Source organism: Carlito syrichta, unplaced genomic scaffold (genome assembly GCF_000164805.1).
Source record: "Carlito syrichta isolate Samal-C Ts95f unplaced genomic scaffold, Tarsius_syrichta-2.0.1 Scaffold313204, whole genome shotgun sequence".
In the NCBI taxonomy this organism is placed as follows: domain Eukaryota; kingdom Metazoa; phylum Chordata; class Mammalia; order Primates; family Tarsiidae; genus Carlito; species Carlito syrichta.
Window position 1 is genome coordinate 361548 of NW_007257300.1, and position 25996 is coordinate 387543.

At 35.1% G+C, this 25996-nt stretch overlaps 1 protein-coding gene across 2 annotated transcripts in view; it reads right to left on the bottom strand.

Annotated features, from left to right (window-relative positions):
* ROCK1 (Rho associated coiled-coil containing protein kinase 1) overlaps nt 1-25996 on the bottom strand; it is a 160560-nt gene that overhangs the window by 10514 nt on the left and 124050 nt on the right. Inside the window, exons 23-34 of one of the 2 annotated variants that reach the window (XM_008070238.2) lie at nt 24792-24957; nt 23135-23228; nt 22790-22878; nt 22047-22235; nt 21053-21212; nt 13607-13677; nt 13318-13406; nt 8649-8727; nt 7922-8183; nt 7425-7629; nt 6996-6999; nt 687-692 (exon numbers count right to left, since the gene is read on the bottom strand). In XM_008070238.2, the coding sequence (XP_008068429.1) occupies nt 6996-6999; nt 7425-7629; nt 7922-8183; nt 8649-8727; nt 13318-13406; nt 13607-13677; nt 21053-21212; nt 22047-22235; nt 22790-22878; nt 23135-23228; nt 24792-24957 (1408 nt within the window). In that variant the 3' untranslated portion in view covers nt 687-692. Of the gene's footprint in view, nt 1-686; nt 693-4756; nt 6222-6995; nt 7000-7424; nt 7630-7921; nt 8184-8648; nt 8728-13317; nt 13407-13606; nt 13678-21052; nt 21213-22046; nt 22236-22789; nt 22879-23134; nt 23229-24791; nt 24958-25996 lie in introns of those variants that run through there. The other variant, XM_008070237.1, reaches the window with a different exon arrangement.

Genomic DNA, 25996 nt, shown 5'->3' on the forward strand with positions numbered 1-25996 from the left:
ATAAATTAAAAATTAGCCGGGCATGGTAGCGCACGCCTGTAGTTCCAGCTACTTGGAAGGCTGAGGCAAAAGGATCGCCAGAGCCCAGCAGGTCGAGGCTGCGGTGGCTGGGAGCAGCCACTGCACTCCAGTCTGGGCGACAGAGTGAGACTCCAACTCAAAAAAAAAAAAAAAGTATATATTTATATATATGCCAGGTGTGGTAGCATCCACCTGCAGTGCTAGTTGCTTGGGATACTGAGGTGTGAGGATCACTTGAGTCCAGGAGTTTGAGGCTGCAGTGAACTATGATGATCACACCACTGTGCTCCAGCCTGAGTGACAAGTGAGACCCTGTCACCAAAAAAAAAAAAAAAAAAAAAAGATTTCCAAGTGTAGGTTAAAAGGGATAAATATAACTATTAACCTAATGATCAACTTTAAAAATCATTTCCATCTATTTAGGTCTTTAAAAATTTCTTGACCACATGCAGAAGACTGAAATAGGACCCCTCTCTATCCCCATGCACAAAGGTTAACTCCAAATGGTTCAGAGACCTAAATGGAAAACCTCAAACCATAAGAACCTTAGAAAAGGAAGGAAATACTCTCATGGAAATCGGAGCTGGCATTCAATTCCTGTACAAAACCCGAAACCCACAGGACTTAAGAGAGAAGATAGACAAATGGGACCTTATTAAACTGACAAGCTTCTGCAAAGCCAAAGAAACCATCAAGAGAGCAGGGAGACAGCCTACAGACTGGGGAAAAGTATTTGTCAACTCCAGGTCTGACAAAGGCTTAACATCCTGGATCTACAAGGAACTGAAACGTACCGAAAAGAAGAAAACAAACAACCCCATTATAAAATGGGAAAAGATATGAACAGACACTTCACAAAAGAAGACATTCGAGCAGCCAACAAACACATGAAGAAATGCTCAACCTCACTAATCATCAGGGAGATGCAAATCAAAACCACACTGAGATACCACCTAACTCCAGTCAGAATGGCAATTATCAACAACTCAAAAAATAACAGCTGCTGGAGAGGGTGTGGTGAAAAGGGAACACTTCTACACTGTTGGTGGGAGTGTAAACTAGTGCAACCTCTGTGGAAAGCAGTGTGGCGATTCCTAAAAGCTCTAAAAATTGACCTTCCATATGACCCTGCAATCCCCCTACTGGGAATATACCCTGAAGAACACAAATCACTCTATAAAAAAGATACCTGCACACGTATGTTTATCGCAGCATTGTTCACAATAGCAAGAACCTGGAAACAACCATGCTGCCTACCAAAAGAGGACTGGATTAAAAAAATGTGGTACATATACACGATGGAATACTACGCAGCCATAAAAAAGAACAAAATCATGAATTTCGCTGCAACCTGTATGGAACTAGAGTCTATAATACTGAGTGACCTCTCACAGAAACAAAGATCCGAATATCACATGTTCTCACTCATATAATGGACCTTGAACATCCAATGCAATACTATAAGAAAATGACTGACGGTACTGGGAAACTATGGGGGGGAGGGGGATGGGATTAACAGTAGCAAATATGTCGGGGGATGGGAAAACACCTCTTATCAACAGGGTGCCTGAATGAAACGTCATTGTACACCTAACCCTTAACTGTACCCCACAAAACCATAATAAAAAATACTGATTAATATAAAAATTTCTCCAAATGTCTTATAGTATCATTTTTAAGAATTCCTAATTGATGCCAGTATACACAAAAACAATTTATTTCACATATTTACTTTGTGTCTAGTGATCTTTGAAAATTTACTTATTTCTCTTTATTTGTAGATGCTTTTAGAATTCTACATTTGCAAATATGTTATTTCCAAGTATGTCTGTTTCATTTCTACACAGTAGCTTACATCACATTCATAGTTTGTAATACAAAACGTTAAGGAAATTAATTTTTCCCAAATTGACTTATAGTTTGAACGCAATACCAACAAAATTCCCAGCAAAAGCTGGGCATGGTGGTATACGCCTATAGTACCAGTTACTCCGGAGGATGAGGCAGGGAGACTGCTTAAGCCAGGAGTTCAAGTGCAGGCAACACAGCAAAAGCCTGTTTAAAAAAAAAAAAAATCCCAGCAGGGTTGTTTTAGTTTAGTTGTTAGGGTTTTTTTTTTTTTTTTTTGGTGAAAATTAACAACGTTTTAAAAATTTACATGGGAATGAAAAGGGTCAATAACAGCTAAGTCAATCTGGAAGAATTACAAGTTAACGGACTTCCACCACAGACATAAATCTTATTATAAAGGCTATAGTAATTAAAACTGTGATAACGCCAAGGATACAGAAATATGCCAATGGATCGGTCACTTGAATTATTAGGCAGGAAAGAATAGTCTTTTCAATAAATACTGCAAGACATACAGGATATCTATTTAGAACCCCCCACCAACCTTCCTGATCCCTACCTCAAAAATGAATTTCAGATGGGTTGCAGAATGAAATATGAAAATTAAAACAAAAAGCTTCAGCACAAGAGAATCATCTTCATGACCCTGAAATAGGTTGAGATTTCTTAACAGTACACAAATGATACTCTAAAGGAAAAAAAAAAAACCCAGTAAATTAGATTTCACTACAATGAAGAATTTTTGCTCATCAAATGCCACCATTGAAAATAAAAAAGCAAGAGAAATGCCAGGTACAGTGGCTCATCCCTGTAATACTAGCACTTTGGGAGGCCGAGGCAGGAGTGCTTGAGCCCATGAGTTCAAGACCAGCCTAGGCAGTATTGTGAGACCTTGTATCTTCAAAAAAAAAAAAAAAAAAATTAGCCAGGTATGGTGGCATGCACCTGTAGTCCCAGCTACTCTGGAGGCTGGAGGCCTAAGCCCAGGAGGTAGAGGCTGCAGTGAGTTGTGAGTGTGATACTGCACTCCAGCCTGGGTGACAGACCCTGATTCCCCCCTCCAAAACAAAAACAAAAACAAAAAACTATTGTAGTAGACATAGCATATTATGTCAACTCACAATAAGCTAATTTTTAGAGAGACATAGCCTTTATTCGTCTTAATAGTTAATATTGTTTTCTGAGAAGAAAATTCTACAAGTGTTAGAAAATGAAAGAAAAGCTGGAAACTCAAAACCAATAACTCAGTAAGAAGCAACACACTGATTACTAAATTTGGTTATTGCATAATTTCTAGTGATATAAAAAGCAAATTAGAACTTATTTTATCAAGTAACTAAGTTGACCATGTTTTCATTCTTTTATTTTTTTTTTTAACTTAAAATGAAGGGTGGACAGGATATTTTGTTTAAGCTGAAAGCCTAAGTAGTGACAAGTGATCAGTCGGTATGAACCTGTGAACGACAGTGGCTGTTTTCTTTTTAGCTCAAAGTCAGAGTCCCAGGTCTCAAGCTGAAGCTTGCAGGTGTGGGTGGACAGACTGGCTTGATGTTGAACCTCCATTCCACACTCCTAGTGTGTCCTCTTGTGATAAACCGGAGAGAAAGCTAGAAGCTACATTTCCCAGACTTTCTTGCAGCTAGGGTTCTGGATGCGATTTACTTGTGGCCAAGCAGATGCATCTAGAGAAGGCAGGCGTGAGATGAAGGCCACGCTAACACTGGCATGCAGGGCCACAGAAGAGTTTTTTCTGAGGCAGTGTGTAGACATGAGGTTCGTAAGTGGCGAAAGGACTGGTACAAAGCATCTACCTGGATGTGGATCATAGCAGGTATGCCAAATGTAGTAGAGAATCAGCAGTGGCAGTGTGGTTTCCTCATCACAGTACTCGTCAGATCCTCACAAGGTTGGTATACTTTGGGAGTGAGTGGTTTCCTGAACTTCGAAGAGGAAGCAGCTCTCCTACTGACCTGGTTCTATAATGTGGCATTGGGCATGATTCCTTAAAGCTCTCTGTTTTCAACAAATCTAAGCTTAGATTAGTATTTCATTTTTAAAAGTCCTTTCTTGCCTAAACTATAGAATGAACTCTGTTCTCTGTAACTGGACCTTAACACTGGTGACAACTCTAAGGTAGTAAGGACACTATTAGGAACTGTGACAGCTCTGCGATTTTACTCCATTTACAAGCTACAAATTAGCCTATCACAGTTTCATGGTTCCTGCAGAACACATGAGACTCCTGAATCAGAGTCAAATGACTTTATTACTTACAGCATAGCAAGCAGCATGAGCTTCATGTTCATGTCAGTTTCCTTTGCCCTCCAAGTCCCATGTGGGTATGTAGAGTGGCCCAGGTGGGTGCTGAACACATAGTGGTTTTACAGCACAGGTGAGAAACCTCAAGTCTAGGGAACTTGAATCTTTTATATTTTTACCGTGGAGGGAGACATTGTCTTTATTATACTGAGCAATAAACAAACCAGCCTTCCTCTTAAGGGAGGTATTCCATGTTCCAAGGCTGTTTGTTATACAAATACTCTTGAGAAAGACAGTCCAGGACAAAGGTTGTCAGAGCCTCTGTTCATAAGATGTGAAGAAATGCAAGAGATGCATGGAGAACTGTTTTTCAACAAACATTAGCCAACTTTTCATTTGAACTACAGCCAGTCTTGTTTTAGAGCCCAGGATCAGGTTTTATCTTTTAAAAATATACTTTAACCTAGCCACGAAAATTAACAAACATTTGAATACAATCAGAGACTAATTTGTAGTATGATTTCTATTCATTTCAGCCATGAGAAAACACTGTAGCAGTCATTATTAAAGCTATCCATCCATAAATTACTTTTATTTCTCATTAAATGAGCACAGAGTCATTAGCATATTAATAACAGATATGTTTATTATTACATATCCATCAGTGCGGCTTTCAATACCACTTGAAACATGCATATCATCCTAGAGACGATCAGTTTTCCAGTGCTTCTTATTTGATACACATTACTGCAAAGCCATTATAAATTACTGAGGAGGTATTTGGTTAAAAAAAATAAACAATAATGATACTGCCCATACAAATCAACTCTTGCCACTGGGCAAAAGTTTAACAGTATTTATCTGGTAATTCCTATGTTAACTGGAAAATGTCATGGATATATTGCCATAATTTCCTTTTTATATTGGTGCAATCTTCTATATTTTTTTGCAGACAGTTTTATAAAGTCATTATTGTAGCAGGTAGTTTGATGCAAAGATTGTACTCAATTTATGAAAGTCCAACAAACCTCTAAATATTTTAAATTAAATCAATTATCAATGAAAAACCCACTGACACACACAATTTTTTGAAAATATGCTTTTTGAAATTTCTATACTTACTCATGGCAGTAAAATAATTCTCTCAAATTAAGGCACTAAAAGGGCAATGCAACTCCCATTGAAAGTGATCTAAGAATAATTTACATTTCAAACAGTGCATACATTTCTTATATGTTTGTTAACTTAATGTCTTTATCACTTAAAACCACAAAGAAATACATTATACAATTACAGAAATGATGTACCCCACAAAATGCTTTTAAACTTGGTTCTTTTGTACAGTTAGTTCCTAATGTCTCTAGTAGTAAAATAACTCAATATGGCTTGGCAAAAATGCATAGATTAAATGTAATTTTTTTGTCTTCTCCCATTCCCCAAACTTGCTGAAACATATACAGTATTTTGTAAAGCATATTGTAAGATATTTAATTTCTCCATTAAGTCCACCACGGGTAATCATCAACAGTAAGGCTTTTAAATTCTACAGTGAGGCCAATGAAGTTCAAGTGATGTCACTGCTTTCTTAAAATAGTTTTGTATAGTCTTGCAAGAGCACAAAAACTTAAGTCATTTAAAAAAACAAAAAACTTTAGTTTGTCTCATTTTGAGATATTTTCTTTACTCCTTCCATGAGCTGATCTTGATAGTGATGGCCGTTCCACTTGAAAGTGAAAGTTCCTTCCTCTCACTCAAATGAGGAAACTCTGTTCTATCACGACTGACAGGCATTTTCTCAGAAATTCAAAAAGGCAGCACCTTTTTAAAAAAATATATCTACCTAAGCTTTCCCCCAATTGTACTTGCATTACATAGTAATAATTAATCTAATCTACCTGTAGGCAAACCCGCAATAAAAAAAAAACCCTCAGTGTGTTGTGCCAAAGCAAGGACAGAATAACAGCAATCAACCCTGAAGCCTGTGATATTTGTGTCAAAGAAACAGCCTGTCTGTTCTGCATGGTTAAAGAAGCCTGGTTTATCAGGTAGCGTCCCACACGATTCCACAAGGCACTAGGTCACATGGTTAGCTGTTAGGGGGAAAAAAAACATAATTTATGAAATGCACTCAGCTTTAAAACACAAGAAACAAACATTGGAAAGAAAGGCAAACATACATTATCTTTTCATACAACACTTAGCAACTGCACAAAATTTGGAAAACAGGGAAAAGGAAAAATACACTTAGTATTCTCTCCTCTTTGTTTCTACTCTGTTTCTAACACATATTCTTACTCAGCTATAATTCTATTTTAAATCATTTTAGATCCAGCTTCTACCCTGTGCCCAGGAAAAGTTTGACAAAGCATTCTGCAGAATTAAGTCAAGCATGAGGCAGTAATACACGAGGGTAGTACGGTGCCTGAGGAATACACAGGAAGGAAGGGTGTGAGTCATTTCAAAGAATCAGAGCTGGTTATGGACAACAGGAAGTCAAGAAAATGGATGAATTAAAGATAGTTTTAAGTTCACTTGTAAGATGTGAGAGCAAATCAGTGCTAGGTCTCAGCTTCTAGATTCAAAAGGCTCTCATAATCTAGGGATGATACCTTCTCTGGAGTTGGTATTTGGTACAAGATAAACAGGCTTTAGAATTGACAAAAATCAGTTGTGTGATCTTGTGCAAATTGCTTAATTTCTCTGCATCTCCCTTATTCATATGTAAAATGAGAACTTAATGAAATTTCAAAACTTCTTTCCAAGAAAGGCTTGGATTATGTTCTGCAAGTGTATATCATAGCACATAAGATCTTTTTGAAAACAATTCCATCAAAAACATTTAAACCAAAAAATAAAAGTGGAACTTAACTGGGCAGTTTATTTATAATAATACAATCACTGATAATACCAAATAATTTTGATTTTTCTAGAAAAATTATGCCAACATAATTAAAAACAAAGGAAAATGATCATCATTTTACATGAATCTTTTCTGTATTAAAACAGACTAGCCACAATTTGGTTAAAACATTAAGGGTTAAATATATGTTATGTATATCAACTTATGATAGAAAAATTTGACAATGAATTAAATAAATATCACGATTATTAATATTATTAAATTCTAACAGGAGTTAGTTAAACTATTTTATGAAGTCACTGCAAGTCATATAAATAAGACCTAACTACAAATAATGCCCTCTGAGGAGAAAAGGACAATTGGATTTTTGATTTTAATAAATATCATCCAATCACTGTAACATTGTTAAAAAAATTAACATTTCAATCCTTACCTAGCTTTTCCAGATGTATTTTTGACTTTTCGGAAAGACTGATTTGCAGTGGATCTTGTAGAAAGTGTTCGAGGGGAGGCACGAACAAAACCAGATGGTGGATTCTTGGGGATTTTTTTTACTAAATGAGTTACCCATTTTTTTTGTTCATCCTGAGAACATGCTAACAGCAGCATATCTCTTGCTGATGTTACATCATAACTTACTATATTAAAAGGGGGAAAAAGCACAATTAAAGTCATATAATATTACCATATTAAAAAATTAAAACTATCAAATGCATAATTCTTCAAGTTCTCAAAATTCTAAAAGCTTTACTATGTTTAATTAAGCTAAAACTAAATCTGTAGCTGTGAAATAGCTGTGCAATGTTCCACCAATACCAACATATTATTTCTTATAATCTCTTTTCAACTTGGTTTAGAAATCACTACACTCAAGTGACACAACTTAAAACTAAATTTGTAAACATTATAAAAATAATGATTATGCCTTACCTTTACATGGAGAAATTAAGTCCTCTTTCTTATCTAGGTGATCTCTGTGGCACTTAACATGGCATCTTCGACACTCTAGGGCAGGGGGTGGCTTAAAAACATGCCAGAGAGGTTTGGCACAGGCCTCACAATTGGCAGGAAAGTGGTAGAGTGTAGGAATGAACTCATGGCCTTTGTGATTTTGGAAATTAGTCTTCTCAGCTTGTTGTACTGGTTCCATCTCTACATCTTTTCTACATTCACCTTCATTTGCATATAGTATCTACATTCAGCAATGACCAAAGGAAAAAGAAAAAAAGAGAGCATAATTTGTATATAAAGTTTCAAATGTGTAAAAGTACTGGTATGTTTTACATTTGTTTCACAAAAATACTAAGTACTTAGGTAAAATATTCTTTTTTTTTTTTAGTTGGAGTCTCACTCTGTCACCCAGACTGGAGTGCAGTGGCACGCTCCCGACCACCACAGCCTCGACCTGCTGGGCTCCGGTGATCCTTCCGCCTCAGCCTTCCAAGTAGCTGGAACTACAGGCACGCGCTACCACGCCCGGCTAATTTTTTCTTTTTGATTTATTGTAGAGGTGAGGTCTCACCAAATTGCCCAGGCGGGTCTTGAACCCTCAGGCTCAGGCAATCCACTCACCTCAGCCTCCCAAAGCGCGGGATTATAGGCTGAGCCACTGAACCCAGCTAAAATATTCTTTAAAATTATAATTTCAGATGTTTACCTGGAATATTTTAGGAATTTCTTCAGTTTCAGCTCTATATACATCTCCTTGGGTTACAGGCCGAACATGAAACAATTTACTAAAATGAAAATAAATATTGGCCATTATAAAGACTTATTTAGTCAAAGAGAGACATTTCACTGAAGATGACATACAGGTGGCAAATAAAAAGATGTTCAACATGATTAGTCATTAGGGAAATGCAAATTAAAACCACACTAACTGTCACTATACATTTATCAGAATTTTTAAATTTTTTAAATTTTTATTTTTTTGAGTCGGAGTCTCACTCTGCTGTCCAGGCTGGAGTGCAGTAGTACACTCATGGCCACCAAAGCCTCGACCTGCTGGGCTCAGGTGATCCCTCCGCCTTAGCCTTCCAAGTAGCTGGAATTACAGGCGCGTGCTACCACACTCGGCTAATATTTGATTTATTGTAGAGACGAGGCCCCACAAAGTTGCCCAGGCTGGTCTCAAAACCCTGAGCTCAGGTAATCCTCTCGCCTTGGTCTCCCAAAGGGGATTACAGGCTTGAGTCACCGTACCTGGACCAGAATTTTTAAAAATAAAAAAAGTAATAATGCTGATGAGGATGCAGAGAAACAAAATCACTCTTACACTGCTAATAAAAATGGAAAACTACAGAGCCATCTATAAGATTACGGTAAATTTTTTGAGTCAGAGTCTCACTCTGTTGCCCAGGCTGGAGTACAATGGCACACTCATGGCCACCGCAGCCTCAACTTCCTGGGTTCAGGCAATCCTTCTACCTCAGACTTCCTAGTAGCTGAAACTACAGGCGGGTGTCACTACGCTCAGTTAATTTTTTTGATTTATTGTAGAGACAAGGTCTCATTAAGTATCCCAGGCTGGTCTCGAACCCTTGGGCTGAGGTAATCCTCTCGCCTTGGCCTCCCAAAGTGCTGGGATTACAGCCTTGAGCCACCACGCCTGGTCTTTTTTTTTTTAGTAGTAATCTTACTCTGTCACCCGCGCTGGAGTACAGAGGCACACTCATGGCCACTGCAGTCTTGACCTGCTAGGCTCAGGCCATCCTTCTGGCTCAGCCTTCCAAGTAGCTGGAACCACAGGCATGCACCACCATACCTGGCTAATTTTTTGATTTATTATAGAGACAAAGTCTCACCAAGTTGCCCAGGCTGGTCTCTAACCCTTGGACTCAGGCAATCCTCTTGCTTCCGCCTCCCAAAATGCTTTGTGCCCAGTGGCAATTTCTTTTTCTTTTTTTTTACAAAACTATACATATGCTTACCATACGACCCAGTAATTGCACTCTTGGGCCTTTACGTCTATCTATAAAAAAACTGAACATAAATGTTCCTAAGTGCTTTTTTCATAATAACCAAAACCTGGAAACAACTCAAATGAATTATTAAACAAAGTGTGATATATCTTTACCATTGACTACTACTCAACAATAAAGACAAATAAATTACACTTAGACTGATCTCAAGGGAATTACACTAAGTAGGAAAAAAAAGCTGATTGCAAAAGATTACACACTATTTGATTCCATTTATATAACATCTTAGAAATGACAAAAGTATAGAGATAGGAACAGATTAATGCTGCCATGGATAAGGGAGGGGAGCAAGAGGGAAGCTGTCTGTGGTTATAACAGGGTAACACAGGGATCCTTGTGATAGAATTGTCCTGTATTTGGACTGTGGTGGTTTTATGAATCTATACATGTGAGAAAGTTATACAGACTGGAAAGACAGAAGTAAAACTATTACCATTTAGCAATGACATGATTGTACACATTGTCCTTTGGTTATCTGTGGAGGACTGGTCCCAGGATACCCCCAGTATATCAAAACCCATGGATGCCCAAGCCTCTTATATAAAATAACACAGTATTTGCATATAACCTATGCATCTCCTCCTTAAATCATCTCTAGATTATTTATAATACCTAATACAATGGAAACGCTATGTAAATAGTTGTTAAACTATATTGTCTAGGTGATAACATCAAGAAAATGAGGTCTCTACATGTTCAGTACAGACGCAGCCATTATGGGCCTAACTACATCTTCAATTGTGGTTGGTTGAATCCGTGGAGTGGAACCCACAGATAAAGAGGGCTGATTATATGTTAAAAAAAATAATAATAATAAAATAAAAAGCCCTGTAAAAACGAAAAAAACCAAAACAAAAATCCCTATAAAATAAGCACAAAGCAAGATTAGAGGATTAAGACCAACATATAAAAATAAATATTGATGGAACAACCAGATATCCATGTGGAAAAAAAACACATCAAAACCTGACCTCAACAACTACCTGCTACCAAACACAGACTATAAAAGCGCTAACCATTTTTTAAAAGCAGGTATATTGATCTTCATTGAAATACACTATTAAGAAAATGAATAGGCAAGCAACAGATTATGAAATATCTGCATTACATATTTCTAACATAGGATTCTTATTCAGAACATATACCGAACTCTTGCAAGTCAATCTTAAACAGATAAGCAAACTAATTTAAAAATGGTCAAAAGACTTGGAAACACATCAGAAAAGACATAAAAATGGCTAAAATATTAAAAGATTTATATCATCAGCAATGAGGAGAGTGCAAATGTAAACAAGGAGATAGCATTTCATACCCTCTAGAACAGCTAACATCAAAGACAACAGTAAATGTCTGGTGAGGATGTGGAGCAATTGAAACTCACCTATTGTTGGTGAATACAAAATAGTGTACTATAACCATTTTCAAGACTTGACTGATAGGTTTTTAAATAGTTAAACACAGATCTACTTTACACCCCACAATTCCACTCCTAAGTTATTTACCCATGAGAAATGAAAATATAAGTCAACAAAAAGAATGTTCATAACAAACTGGAAGCAACCCAATGTCTATCAACAGAAGAACGGATAAACAAATGATGGTATATTCATGTGATGGAATACTACTCAGCAGTACAAAGAACATGCATACAACACCACAGATGAATCTTAGTAACACTAGGCTAAGTGAAAGAAATTAAGAGAAGTGTACAGACATATAATCCCATTTATATGAAGTTGTAGACTAGGCAAAACTAACCTCAGTGATAGAAAGCTGAGCAGTCTTTTCCTGGGAAAGAGCACAAGTGAGCTTTCTAAGGTGATGGAGATGCTCTTTATCTTGTATTGAATAGTGATTGCATAGGTGTTTACAACTGTAAAAAGTCACTAAACACACTTAAGATCTATAAACTTTCTTGTTCATATATAGGGAGAGAGAGTTACAAGAGTAATATCAACTTGGTCTAAAGTGATAAACATAATATTCATGTCTAGATTATATGAAATTTATGAAATTACATCTCAATAAGAGGGGAAGAAGCCCCTCATCAATCTAAAAAGTACTTAATCTAATTGAAAGATGATGTCTTTCATATTAGTGTTTATATAATATTCCACTTAAGCTGATCATTTAAATTTTCACAACTAAAGATTTTTTTTTAAATTATGAAATAAGTTCAAGACCCGCCTGGGCAACTTGGTGAGACCCCATCTCTACAGTAAATCAAAAACTAGCCGGGCATGGTAGCGCGCGCCTGTAGTTCCAGTTACTTGGAAGGCTGAGGCGGAAGAATTGCTGGAGCCCAGCAGGTCAAGGTTGCGGTGGCCAGGAGCGTGCCACTGCACTCCAGTTTGGGTGATGGAGTGAGACTCCAACTCAAAAAAAAAAAAAAAATATGAAATAAAGTATCAGTATGCTTTAGTACTTGCTCAATTCTTTCAAAATTCTAACTATAACCAGTTTCACAAGTATATAATTCCAAAGAAATGGCAATACTTCATTTTACCTACATATTTCTTTTGAATAGCAATAATGACATTTTACTATGAATTTATATTGTTGCAGCTTTGCCTTTTTTACTACTAGTTTGTAAACTTCTTAAATATGGAACTTATTCATCTTTATACATCGATAGCACCTATGATAATATAGGCAGCAGTGCATAAGAAATGTTTTTAGAAGCTCATATATTGTTGGTGAAAAAGAAAAGAAAAACCTTATGTTTATGATAGATTTATATTTCCTCTTAACAATACCAAGGAATCCTCACCGTCATCCTTTGGTATCCATGGGGGATTGATTCTAGGACCCCTGCAAATTCCAAGATCTGAGCACACTCAAGGTTCTTATATTAAATGGTGTGATATTTGCATGTAACCCATGTACATCCTTCAGTATACTTTAAATAGTCTCTAGATTACTTATAAGACTGAATACAACATAAATACAGTTGTCAGACTGTACTTTTTTGATTTGTATTCTTTTTTATTGTTGTATTATTACTATTTTTTCAAGTATTTTCTATCCACAGTTGTAGGTGTGGAACCTGTGTATACAGAGGGCCAGCAGTACTTTCTGAGATGCTCTTTGAACTTAAAACAAATCACCAAACACTTGAAATAAATCTGTCTTTCAAATACAAGAAACAAGTATATAAATTTGCCCTTCTCACTTTTTGCTAAAGTAAGATTTACTATAAAGTAGCATTTAAGTTTGTTAAGAAAAACAAAATAGTAGGTAACATTATTTAAATACCATAAAATATACACTAAAATATAAATCCATTAAATAAATTATCAAGAGTTAACATTTAATTGCTTTAAAATTCAATCAAAGGCAACTTACTCTATGTCCAATACCATAGATGGATTGGATTGTTCCTTATCTTGTTCATCGTTATAGAACAAAATTTTTTTGCTGCTTACCACAACATACTGAAATAAGAAAAAAGGGAGAAAGTTACAAAAGTAACATCAATTTGGTTTAAAGTGATAAACATAATATTTGTCATTCATGTCTAGATTAGATTGTGTTAATCTAAAATCAATGCAAATAAAAAAGTAGTGTAAGTTTTATGCTTCAAAGTAAAATATATAGCAAAAAATCACTTGGAAAAAAATTAGGCAAATAGTACCTGTTTTTTCCAGCCATATCGTTTGATATTTCCTCTGTTTGGTACTGAAAGCCAGCCTTCAATTCTTGATTCTAGGAGAAAAAGAATATATAGTAGTTAGTCTTAAATTGTAACAAAAGGAAAAACTATTACAAGTTGTCTGACAGCATGCAGCAACAGGCAATTAAACACAACTAAATGAATAAGTGCTATAATTTGCTCTTCCATGCTTCAACCACACAAATTAACTTTAATGGCCATACAAATATTGCAGAAAAAAATTTCAAGCCACTTTCTCCAAAAAAATCAACATTTAGTACTCAAATACAAAAGTACGAAGTAACAATACCCTTAAGAGCCAGGCAAGACTGAAATGGACTGAAGCTTAAATGGGATATGATATAGAAGACTTTAAATACCATTTAACATTCATATAAAAATACCCAGCAAAAAAAAAAAGAAAAGAAAAAAAATTATGCAGCGAAGTAGACAAATTAGAGCCATGATTTACACAAGAAAGAGCAAGCAAAAGTACAGAAGTGTCCTATTACTCACAGAAGACAAGAATAGAAGATAAATAAATAAGGAATGCAGGCAGAACCAACTGGATATAAAGAATAAGAGACAAGCATTTTATTTGTTTTCTCAGTACAACATTCTGATAAACTTTTTGGTAAAACACCAATAACAATTTCAATAAAATTGTTCAGATTTGGTTGTGGAGTAGGCACCTAATTTTAGCAGTAAGTCCAATCATAATTCTTCTCAAACTGAAGAGGTAATAAAGCCTTTTAAGTCTGTGATACCGTAATTGAACAAACAGTAAAAGAACACATAATTCATTTGGTCTACTGCTAATATCTCAACTAGCTTGTGTGTACTAGAAATTCCTTGACTATTGGATCAAGACATTTATAATAATTGCACTTACGTTTAAATATAACTAATGTTTATTAGAAATATCTGAGAGATAAAGGTAATTCCTTTAGGAACAGTTATTTGATATCAGGTTAGAGATAGATTCATTTGATTTACATGTTTTCTATATCTACCTCATTATATTTGAAACACAAAAGAATTTAAAAATAACCAATTTTAAAGTTTGAGATTATAATGTATTTATTATATATGGTTCAAATCATAATATTTATTATACTATGATTCAAATCATGATTCTAATGGAAATACATACTGCCCCTCTTCACATAACTTAAAAGCTGTAAAGTTCAGTCTTATAGTAATAGTTAACAATAGGTAACATTTACTGAACATTTATTTGCCAAGTGCTTTATAAGTAATAGCTCATATTTAACTTGTGTATAATCCCATTGATACTGAATGTTCTATTTCTAGGAATATAGAATAGATTCTACTATGATCTTCCACTGATAATGAGGAGACTAAGACTTAGCAAGGTGAACTGACTTGCCCGAGGGAACTCTACCAGTATCTATCAAAACTCTCGGGTTCAAATACAGGCAGTCTAATTTCTGAGCTTATGTTTCTAGAGCACAATACTACTGTGTCCCCAAACAAGCTTTGCAGTTAATTGAATTGTGGAAAATACTCCTTTTTCCCTAATTCTACCATGTACTTAATTTTTTTTTCCAAGATGAAGTCTTATTATGTTGCCCAGGCTGGTCTTGAATGCCTTAAGCCTCAGCCTCTCAAGCAGTGGTGTGCACCACCATGCCTGGCTTTAATGACTACTATTTATTTCATGAAATAATTATTGTTTCCTCAGGTAGTTGCCTGGCAAATTTTAGATGAGCTGGGACAATATTCTAACACCTGTTTTAACTATCCCACAGAACCTGACAACAGAGGAGGTACTTGATTGATATTTGTTGATTATTTTGTAATTCTTTTTCTGAATTAGTCAATTAAAGTCATCCTCTGTAAATAATGGTTAAAATTTAAAATCCAAATGGGCAGCTTTATATTAAATAACATGTAGAAGACTACTGATCATGTATTGCTCATTCACACACAAAAAAATTATTTTGAGGTGGGGTCTTACTCTCTGGCCCAAACTGGAGTAGAGTAGCATGATCACCATGATCACAGCTCATGGTAGCCTCAATCTTCTGGGTTCAGGTGATCTTTTCACCTCAGCATCCCAAGTAGCTGAGACTACAGGCGCATGCTACCAAATCTGGCTAGTTTTTAAATTTTTTTTGTAGAGATAAGGTCTCGCTATGTTGCCTAGGCTGATTCACAAATATTGTATCTTACAAAGGCAAAAACAGTTATTGCCAGGAAATTTTCCCATTAGTGTGACAGAAATTTCAGTCCTTTTTTAAAAGCGTGTTTTCAAAAACATTGAGATAAACATTAGTTAAAATGAAAAGTAATCTTAATATCTGATGATACAAGGCTGTTTAATGTCAGTAATTCCTCACTGAAAATAAAAGATATAAAAGCTTTTGAAATCTTGACATTTATATAAAACTGTGTATGTCAAAATACCCTACACCCCCAATTATTTCTCTGTGAAAATAAATGCCAAAACCATTTATGCTTTCCGGCTCTAGGTATGGGCTAAATTGCCACTGTTTTCTTTAATATATTTTCAAAGAATTGTTGTGTATCATGACTTTATCTGTATTTCAATATTTCTTTAGAAATTTTATATATTAAGGGTGTTTTATGAATCAAATAAGACTAAATTTTATCTTTGCTCATACTTAAATCAAATAAAGAAATCTGGAATGCAAATACAAATGTTGAGAATATGTGAAGGTTTCTGCCAATTAAAAAAATATATCGTTATTGGAGAGAATTTTAGTTCCTCTTTCTGGCGAATTCCCTCAGAATTAAGCTCAGTGATAATAGCTTCTCCTCTGTTTCCTTTCTTTACTCCTACCATAGGTAAAAGCTAATATACTTATCAAGTTTTTTATTTATAAAGTCCTCCTCTAAAGCCAGGACCACTTGTAACTAAAGAGGTGATTTGAAGGCACAATGCTATAAATTCCATCTTCCACATCACAAACACAGAAATCAGCTTCTCCAGATAAGTAAATAAAACTCATATCAAGAATTTCTCAATCTAGGTTATCATTGATATTATTCTACAGAAGTACAAAAATAATTTAGCTCCTAATTTTATACAATATACATGTAGAACAATTTGAACTTAAAAAAAATTAGAAATGTATGACTACAATATCAGCAACTGATTCCTTTACCCAAGTAAGAGACAGGGAGCCTAACTATATGTAAATCGGTATCTGATACAGCCAATTTAAATGTCAAGACTAACTTCAGAAGACTACCAAAGTTTACCTGGATACACCATATACTGCTTAAGAAATAAAGAGGTAGATAATCATTTCAAAATATTTTAATTAAATTCAAAGGTGATTTTTAAAAAGAAAATCAAACCAACCAATATAATAAGTCATATATCTTCAAATAACTGATTAAATTTGGGCAAAGTCAGAAATTCTTAGACATTCAAATATTTGGAAACATACTAATATTACTAGAGTATTAATATCAAAGAAAAACTCTTTGATATTTTCCTAACGTTTCATGTTCTTCTATAAGTCTCTTCAGGTATCTAGGTTTGCAGTCCCAAAGTAAGGAAAGAGAAAGAATGAGGAAAAGAGACAGTTATCACATTAAAGTTTTTTGTCATCTAAGCAATAAGCAACCATAGCCTAAGGGTAATCTTTTTATATTTACACTGTGTGCCAGGTCACAACCTGCCACAAAACCAAAGGGAGGAGAAAGACATACAAGAAGTAAGAGAGCGAAAATGACTTTAAGAACTCCAAAAATTTATAAGCCAGAGAAAGAATAACTCTTTTTTTTTTAAGTTTTAAAACAAAGTTTAATAGAGAAAGAAGAGAGAAAAGACAAGGAGACATGCCAGAGCTGTCATGGGTAAAAGAAACCAGCCAGGAATAACATTTTAAAATAAATTTTTAGAATTAGGAATTTTAGAGGGAAGATTTAAGTTAGTTAATGACAAAATGCCCACTGAGGATTTCTATATACTAAGCACTAATGTACAAGATAATAAAGTTATATTCTTTATATTGGATGATGGAATCTAAGAGAAATAATGAAAGTCACAGTATCAGTTCATCCATCCAGCTACGAACAAAAAACCTCACTGAACTAAAAATATGATTCATATTTCAAAAAGTCATTATTTTAACTTTTGAGTAAACTTAATCTAAGTTCTCCCTTTTTTAGTCTGTAAATTTATTTACTAATTTTCTAAACTTAAGTAAAAAATAATCATTAGTCATTACCTTCAAGAAATTTTTTCAGATATCTGAATGACATGTAACTGTCTAATATCAAGAGTGAATATTAACATCGTTCCTTCTAGATATGATGCAAAACCTTAATTACCAGAGATCATTTTTGGAATCCAGTAAATGACAGATTTAATACAGATTTTTCATTTACTAGTAAAATATCTGACACTCTGAGGTAAATAACACTGATAAGGATTATCCATTAATTTCTACTTTCAATATGAAAGTTGGGATTTTATAAATTTCAAAATTGACAGCACAATAAGTAATAGGAAGAGAGACACCTAACTGGCTCCATTTTATAGTAATGGAGAATGGCCATCAGTACTCTTTCCCCCATCACTTACTTTGGACTTTGTAAACCTTAAAAACAAAATCCCGGAAAGTATACTAATATTCTAAGTAATATGCTCAGAATGGAGCCAGTGAAATGTTTTAAAATCTCTTTGCTGAATGACTCCTAAGTCAATTTATTAGGTCAAGATTTTGAAATCTAATGCATTCCTAACCCAAGCCTGGCCAATCAAACCATCTGACAATCCTAGGAGTTTAGCCTTCCTGAACAAGCCAGGTTGGAGGATAAAACTCATCACCACAACTCATCTTTCAATTCAAATCTTCTGACTAGCATCACTAAAAATGTACTTGTTTCTGAAATGTTTAACCCAATACAAAGAAAACTAAGGCACACATAAGACATTATAAGCAAAGTTAAACGGAAATGGGTAGAATTTTAAAAAAGGCTGGATGCAGTGGCTCACATCTGTAATCCCAGCACTTTGGGAAGCTGAGGCAGGAGGACTGCTTGAGCCCAGGAATTTGGGATCAGCCTGGGTAACATAGTGAGACTGTGTCTCTAACAAAAATTAAAAATTAAAAAAATTAAACCAGACATGGTGGCATGTGCCTGTAGTCCTAGCTACTTGGGAGACTGAAGCAGGAGGATAGCCTGACCCCAGGAGTTTGAGGCTGCTGTGAGCCACGATTGTGCCATTGCACTCCAGCCTAGATGACAGCGTGAGATCTTGACTCAAAGGAAAAAAAAAGACTTAAAAAAAAAAACCACTTGGTCAGAATTTTTAATAACAATGTATTTTCCATCTTGCATCTCCCCCTCCTGGTCAGGAGGTTTAACTAACACTAAATAGATTAAGAATCTCTTTATTAAATAACTTGAGAAGTACCTCAGGGTTAATGAAGTAGGAATCTAAACTACAATTTTCAGTCCAACAATTGAAAGAATGTAGCCAAACATCTCTAAAAGTCATATTCCCACTGTTAATTAAGTCAAACTTTAGAAAGATGTTCAAATGGTCAAAGCTACAGGGTTTTCTGATCCTCCAATAATGAATCATGTGTATCTACAAGATTCTCAAGAGGCAGGCAGTTTCAAAGAGCCAAAAATAGAAGAAACAGAAGAAATCCTTGACCATTAGAATAAGAAATAATTCTTTTCTACCTTTTGCTTCACAGATACCTGATTTTGGACTAGCTAAGTCACAAAAGAATGTGGGGAGGGGTCACATGGTATACAAATAAGAAGTTGAAGCCTGGGGCTGTGGCTCGCACCTGTAATCCCAGCACTTTGGGAGGCCAAGGCTGGAGGATCATTTGAGGTCAGGAATTCAAGACCAGCCAGGACAACACAGTCTGGTCTCTACAAAAAATTAAATAAAGATTATCTGGATGTAGTGGTGTGAGCCTGAACTCCTAGCTACTCAGGAGGTTAAGGTGGGAGGATTGCTTGAGCCCAGGAGGTCAAGGCTGCAGTGAGTCAAGATCACAACACTGAATTCCAACCTGGGTGACAGAGCAAGACCTGGTCTCTAAAACAAATAGGAATTCAATTCATTTTCCACTTTGAGACCTATATCCTTGATCAAGAAAGATAGCATAACATTTTCTGAGTGGTCTATTAAGTTTCTTATATCAAATTCTTGAAAACAAGTAATATATATTAAAATAAAACCCCTATAATATCAAGCATGCTGCTTCACAAATAACTTTAATTTATGCACTGTTCAGAAAAATTAAAACCTATTTTCATTTACACGGTTTATGACCATGTAAACAAAACTTTTAAAACCCTGAACTAAGGATGTATACATGTCAAATGTACATGTATGTGTATATTTAAATGCATGTTTTAATAATTATAACCTATTTATTTCATTCCTAAATTGAACTTCTGTGTATTTCTCATCTCTGTTACAAATACGTGAATGTGGTATAGTTTACATGACAATTAAGCCAAGAATGAAGCTGTGTTTATTTTTTAATTGATTTACCACTGGGAAAAGGAAGACAGAGAAAAAAATCGGAAACCCTAGTCACTCACGTCTGCCTTTACTTGACCCTCCTGCCCTCTCACCACATTACCCAACATCTTCTATCAATTTCTCCAAATTTAAAACTTCATAGTTTGTCACTACTTTTTTAGGTAGCTTTCTGTGTAGCTGCCATGGTTCTGATTATAAAGTACAGTTCTTAGTTTTAGCATAAGGATATATAAAATGTTAAAGAACTGTTACATATAAAAACATGTAACAATTTTCTTTATTTTATTTTATTTTTGAGTTGGAGTCTCACTCTGTCACCCAGACTGGAGTGCAGTGGCCGCTCCTGGCCACAGCAGCCTTGACCTGCTGGGCTCCGGCGATCCTTCCACCTCAGCCTTCCAAGTAGCTGAAACTACAGGCATGCGCTACCACGCCCAGCTTATTTTTTTTTAAATTTATTGTGGAGATGAGGTCTCGCCAAGTAGCCCAGGTGGGTCTCGAACCTCCAGGCTCAGGCAATCCACTCACCTCAGCCTCCTAAAGGCGTGGGATTACAGGCTGAGCCATCGAGCCCGGCTACAATTTTCTTTAAATAGTGAGAAGTGTAGCAGCAGCTTGACTTTCATCATGGACTTAGGCTGCTCAAAATAGGTTCATAAACCTCTTTACCATTTCTAATCCGGTAGAGCTTCTCAGGTCTGTTTCAGTAGCCTAAGATTGCCTATAACCGCTTTTACACTAAAAAATGCACTAAGTATACAATCATCATTAGGGCTTGGCTATCAGAAACAATTAAGTCCTTCTTAATAATCCATGGACAAAATGACAAAGAGATAGAAAACCAAATAAAAGAAATGTACGTTAATTCCATGACATTTAGGCTTAGCTGAGTGAAATAACAGAATTATTCTTACCTGGAAGGTTTCCATCAGTTTCATCAGCACTAGGAAAACTAGCAACACTTGTAGAATCCGAAAGGTCCAAAAGTTTAGCACGCAATTGCTCAATATCACTCTCTTTGCTAGCCAACTGCATCTGAAGCTCATTCCTATGTGTACATTCTTCTACCAGTTGCTGTTTTGGAAAATATCAAGATAACAGGATCAAGTCCAAATAATTTCCAACATTAAGAATTGAAATATAAATACATTGCCAATACTAAAAATTTACTGCAAACGTCAAGAATGTTTGCTACTACAGATTTTGACACACTACAGAATGTTCTTTTTCAGTAATATGTTGCTTGGACAAGCTTCTTTTCTCCTTACTTTTGTTACTAAACATAAGGTATACAAAAAATCTAAAACAATAGAAAATGCTTTTCTGGCTCCAAATGAAATACTTTAAAAGTACAGAACACTTCTCAGGATATTAAAACCATAAATGATAGAGTTAAAGCTTAGATCTAAGTCTGTTTAATACCAGAGACTAGATTCTTAATTTTGCACTATTAACAAGCCAGGAAGCATAAAAAAATTAAGCTTGATATTTTGATTTTCAAAAGTAAGTCGTGACTGGAGAAAACAAATAAGCCACAACACTTCAAAACTTCTACGGCAATTTAGTCAATATTATAATGGTCATATTTCAGTTTCAGTCTGAAACCAAATATGCAAAACCCTTAATTGTCTCTCTCAGAGTGGGACCACTAATCAAGCAACTGCTAATGGAAAAAAATCACTAAAACCATAAGGACTAACAGGCAAGAAGGCATCTCTCTAGTTTTCCAAGATCATGGTTCATATTGGAGTAATAATGACCAAACTGTGAAGAATATAAAATATACATTTTTTTAAATACAGGAAAATTCAATCTAAACAGGATAAATAGGTAATGGGTATATACAGTAATAACAACTTAAGAAAATAATCCTTCCTATACACGTGTGCACACACACACAAATCTTACCGCCTGCATCTCATTCAGTTCCTTCTGGTGTTTCACCACCATCTGGTTGAATTTTTCTCTTTCTTGGTTGAGTTCCAGTTGTAGCTTTCGATTTTCCTTTTCTTTCTTTCTCAAATCTTGTGTATTAGCTTTCTTTCTATCAATTTTAAAATCTTTTCGGTTCATTATTTCTGCCAACTTATTAACAGCCTATTAAAATATTAAAATATTATTAATAAGGAACCATATATAATCGTTTAACTCTCTATTAAAACTGTATTTTTTTTCTTCAAATCAGGAAGCAGAATTTTTTGTGTATATGAAATTAGAACAAACCAATGAAGGTGTGGATATGATAACCAGGATATGATAACACTGACATTTCACTATTCAGATGTAAGAACCCGGAGCCTTATTTGGTTAACCTTTGCAACCCAGTACCAAATCAAGAGTATGCTAGTCCCACTCAGAGGTTAGGCCCTAGTACTAGCAAATAGGGTTTCTATGCCTTCACCCCATGCCCTTATCTTGTACAACTGCACAATATTACTAGACAAGCTAGCTTTCAAAACTCAGTCAAAACCCTTTTTCACAAATAAGTTTTTAACAGCCAATAGGAAAATAATTTACATTATTTGTTCTAATGAGAAGCTTGAATCTCATAAGCCTTGGTTTTGTAAAAAGTATACAAAGAGCAATTATTAACTTTTTGAATATATGATACACAAATACAAACAGGTCAAAAAGGCTGAAAGCATGCATACCTGTGTTTTAAGGGTGCGTTCGGTATTGATGTTCTTTTCAAAGGCAGCTTTAAGATTACTAATCTCCTCCTCCTTCTTCAATTTATATTCTGTTAACAAATTTTATAGAATGTTATTATATGACATTAAATAACTTAATTTTTGTATTACAAATTAATATTGTCCTTAATTATTCAAAGTAGTATATACTACATCGTAACTTTCAGTAACTTCATTAAGATAATTCTTAAGGTTACAGAGTTATTTAATATATGAAAACAGATATTTCAAAAACCTACAACCTAAATAGCTAAAGATTCACTGAACTTGATTTAACATTAGAGTTTTTTTTAAAAACCTACATACCTTCCTCTGCCTTCCTCATTTTCTCAATTAGCTCTTCATTTTCTTTTCTTAATAATTCAATATCTTTGGTTAGCATGCTGTTCGTTTCTTCAAGCTAAACAAAGCACACAAAAGTATTAAGCTACAGCCTCCTTGCAATTCCCATTAAAGCAATAACCTTTAAAACAATACTAAAATAATACTTCACATTTTCCATAAGGACACTGCTGAACTACAGAAATGCCTAGTATTCAGTTTAAAATATAGACATAATTAAATCCAAAATAGTTAAAAATAATTAATAGCTTTCAAGAAGTATTGCAGTATATACATACAGATATATATTAGTGAACAAGAGAAAGTGTAATGAAAAGAGAACTAGACTAGAAACTAGTAAATTTGTATTTAGTTCTAGCTCTGCAACTAACCTATTATGTGAACCTGAGCAAGTTATAATCTTTCTGGACCTCAGTTGCTTCATCTGAATAATGATGATGAAAAAGACAATATAAATATTCACTGATCAGTTACTTTTAGTAATGTATTTATTAACCATTCTATTATTATAATTATTTCATTTTATCCTCATAATAATCATGTGGAATAGGCATTACTATTTTTATTTCACAGATGAGAAATCTGAGGCTTCGAGAAGTTAAAGCAACATTGACAAGACCACATAACTTCTTAGGGGCAAAACTGGAATTTAAACCCAACCCTGTCTATACCAGAACATGTGAAGGTGACTCCAAAAGAAAAATCTCTAACTCCCCGTTTAGTCCCATGATTCTATATAGACTATAGCATAAACTTCAGGAATAAACTGTTTAAAGTATTTGTTTTCTTATAATGGGTTTATAGATTACCCAAAGAATTTCTCATCCCCAGAGTTTCTTCCTTTTTAAATTTTTTCTTTTTTAGTTGGAGTCTCACTCTGTTGCCAAGGCAATCCTCTCGCCTCCATCTCCCAAAGTGCTGGGATTACAGGCATGAGTCACCACACCCAGCCCAAATAGTTTGTTTCACAGGATTATGGCCCATAAAATCAGTTGCGACAAATTAAGAGAATGACAAGTAAATTTAAGCTAACTATTTTTTCACACAAAATATAACTAATAAGATCTATAGTTAAAAAGGAAAAAAGGTCAGGTGCGGCGGCTCATGCCTGTAATCCCAGCACTTTAGGAGACAAAGGCGAGAGGATTGCCTGAGCCCAGAAGTTTGAGACCAACCTGGGCAACTTGGTGAGACCTTGTCTCTACAATAAAAATCAAAAACCTAGCCAGGGCATGGTAGTACGTGCTTGCAGTTCCAGCGAAAGGATTGCCTGAACTCAGCAGGCAGAGGCTGCAGTGGCCATGAGTGTGCCACTGCACTCTAGCCTTGGTGACAGAGTTAGACTCCAACTCAAAAAATAAATAAATAAAACAAAATAGAAAAGAAAAAAGTTCAATACTGCATTGTTTCTGTGCCTATTAAAAAAGTCAATCTATTGACTAAGAATTTCAATCACACAATTGTTTTGGATTATAGAAACTATTTTATACATGACAGAATGACCACTATGTATAAAGAAGTAAATACATATGTACCCATACTCACCCTAACATCTTAAGATGTGATCCATTTTGATTTAAATAAATTTTAGTTATACAACTTGCCTTATTATCGCACTTACCCGACTAACAGTATGATCTTTATCTGTGATCTCTTGTCTATTTCTGGAAGCGGCTTTCTTGCTTTCTTGGGTCAATTCAAAATATTGTTCTTCCAGAAGCCCTCGAGCCAATTGCTCAGACTCTGCTTTTGTTTCTGCTAGATCCAACTGAGTGGCAAGAGTATCTCTGCAATAAATGTGTAAGAGAAATAGATATAAACAAAATCAGTTCATTCTCACAACTTAATATCATGTTTAAAAACACAATTATCCTTAAATGATAAAAAGAACTAAGTATTTTATTACTTAAAATAGACTTTGAATTCACTGCAAACTTTCTATAAAAGTTCTAAAAAACATTCAGATCAGGATAAGATCACTCCTGTTTTACCACTCTTCCAAAAGAGCCTCTCTTGGGTAAACTATATCGGTCACCACTGTATCCCTTTACAGTAAGTGCTCAATAAATGTGGGTTTTCTTCTTTCTTTTAGTTGGAGTCTCATTCTGTCACCCAGGCTGGAATGTAGTGGTACACTTGCAGCTATCACAGCCTGGATCTGTTCGGCTCAGATGATCCTACCTTCTTAGCCTTCCGTGTAGCCGGAACTACAGTTATGCACCACTGGTTCAGCTAATTTTTTCATTGATTATAGAGACAAAGTCTCACCAAGTTGCCCTGGCTGGTCTCGAACCCCTGGGCTCAGGCAATCCTCTCACCTCTGCCTCCAAAAGTGCTGGGAGCACATATAGGTGTGAGCCACCACGACCCACTGTCAATAAATGTGTTCTAAATGAGTAACTTCTATTTTTTAATTTCTAGTAAGGGAGCATTACAAATCAAATTTTCTGTCTCAAGACTAAAAAGAGGGAGACATACAGTAACCATAAAGCAAGAATATTCATTCACCCAGCAACTATTTATTTGAATGTTTTCTATGTGAAAAAAACACTGTTCCAGAAATTAAGGCACATAGCAATAACAAAGTTATTGCCCTCATATATTAGTGGGGTCATACAAACAATCTTAAAAATGAACAAGTAATGTATAGTACACTATAGAGAATAACAACAGATGAAATGTGGAAAACATTGTGAATGTGGTGACTATTTTATTACAGGGTGATCAAGGAGACCTCTCTGTTAAATTACATTAGAGAAGAGATACAAAGGGAAATAAGCCATGCAGGTATCTGGAAACACAGTGTTTCAGGCAGAGGGAACACCA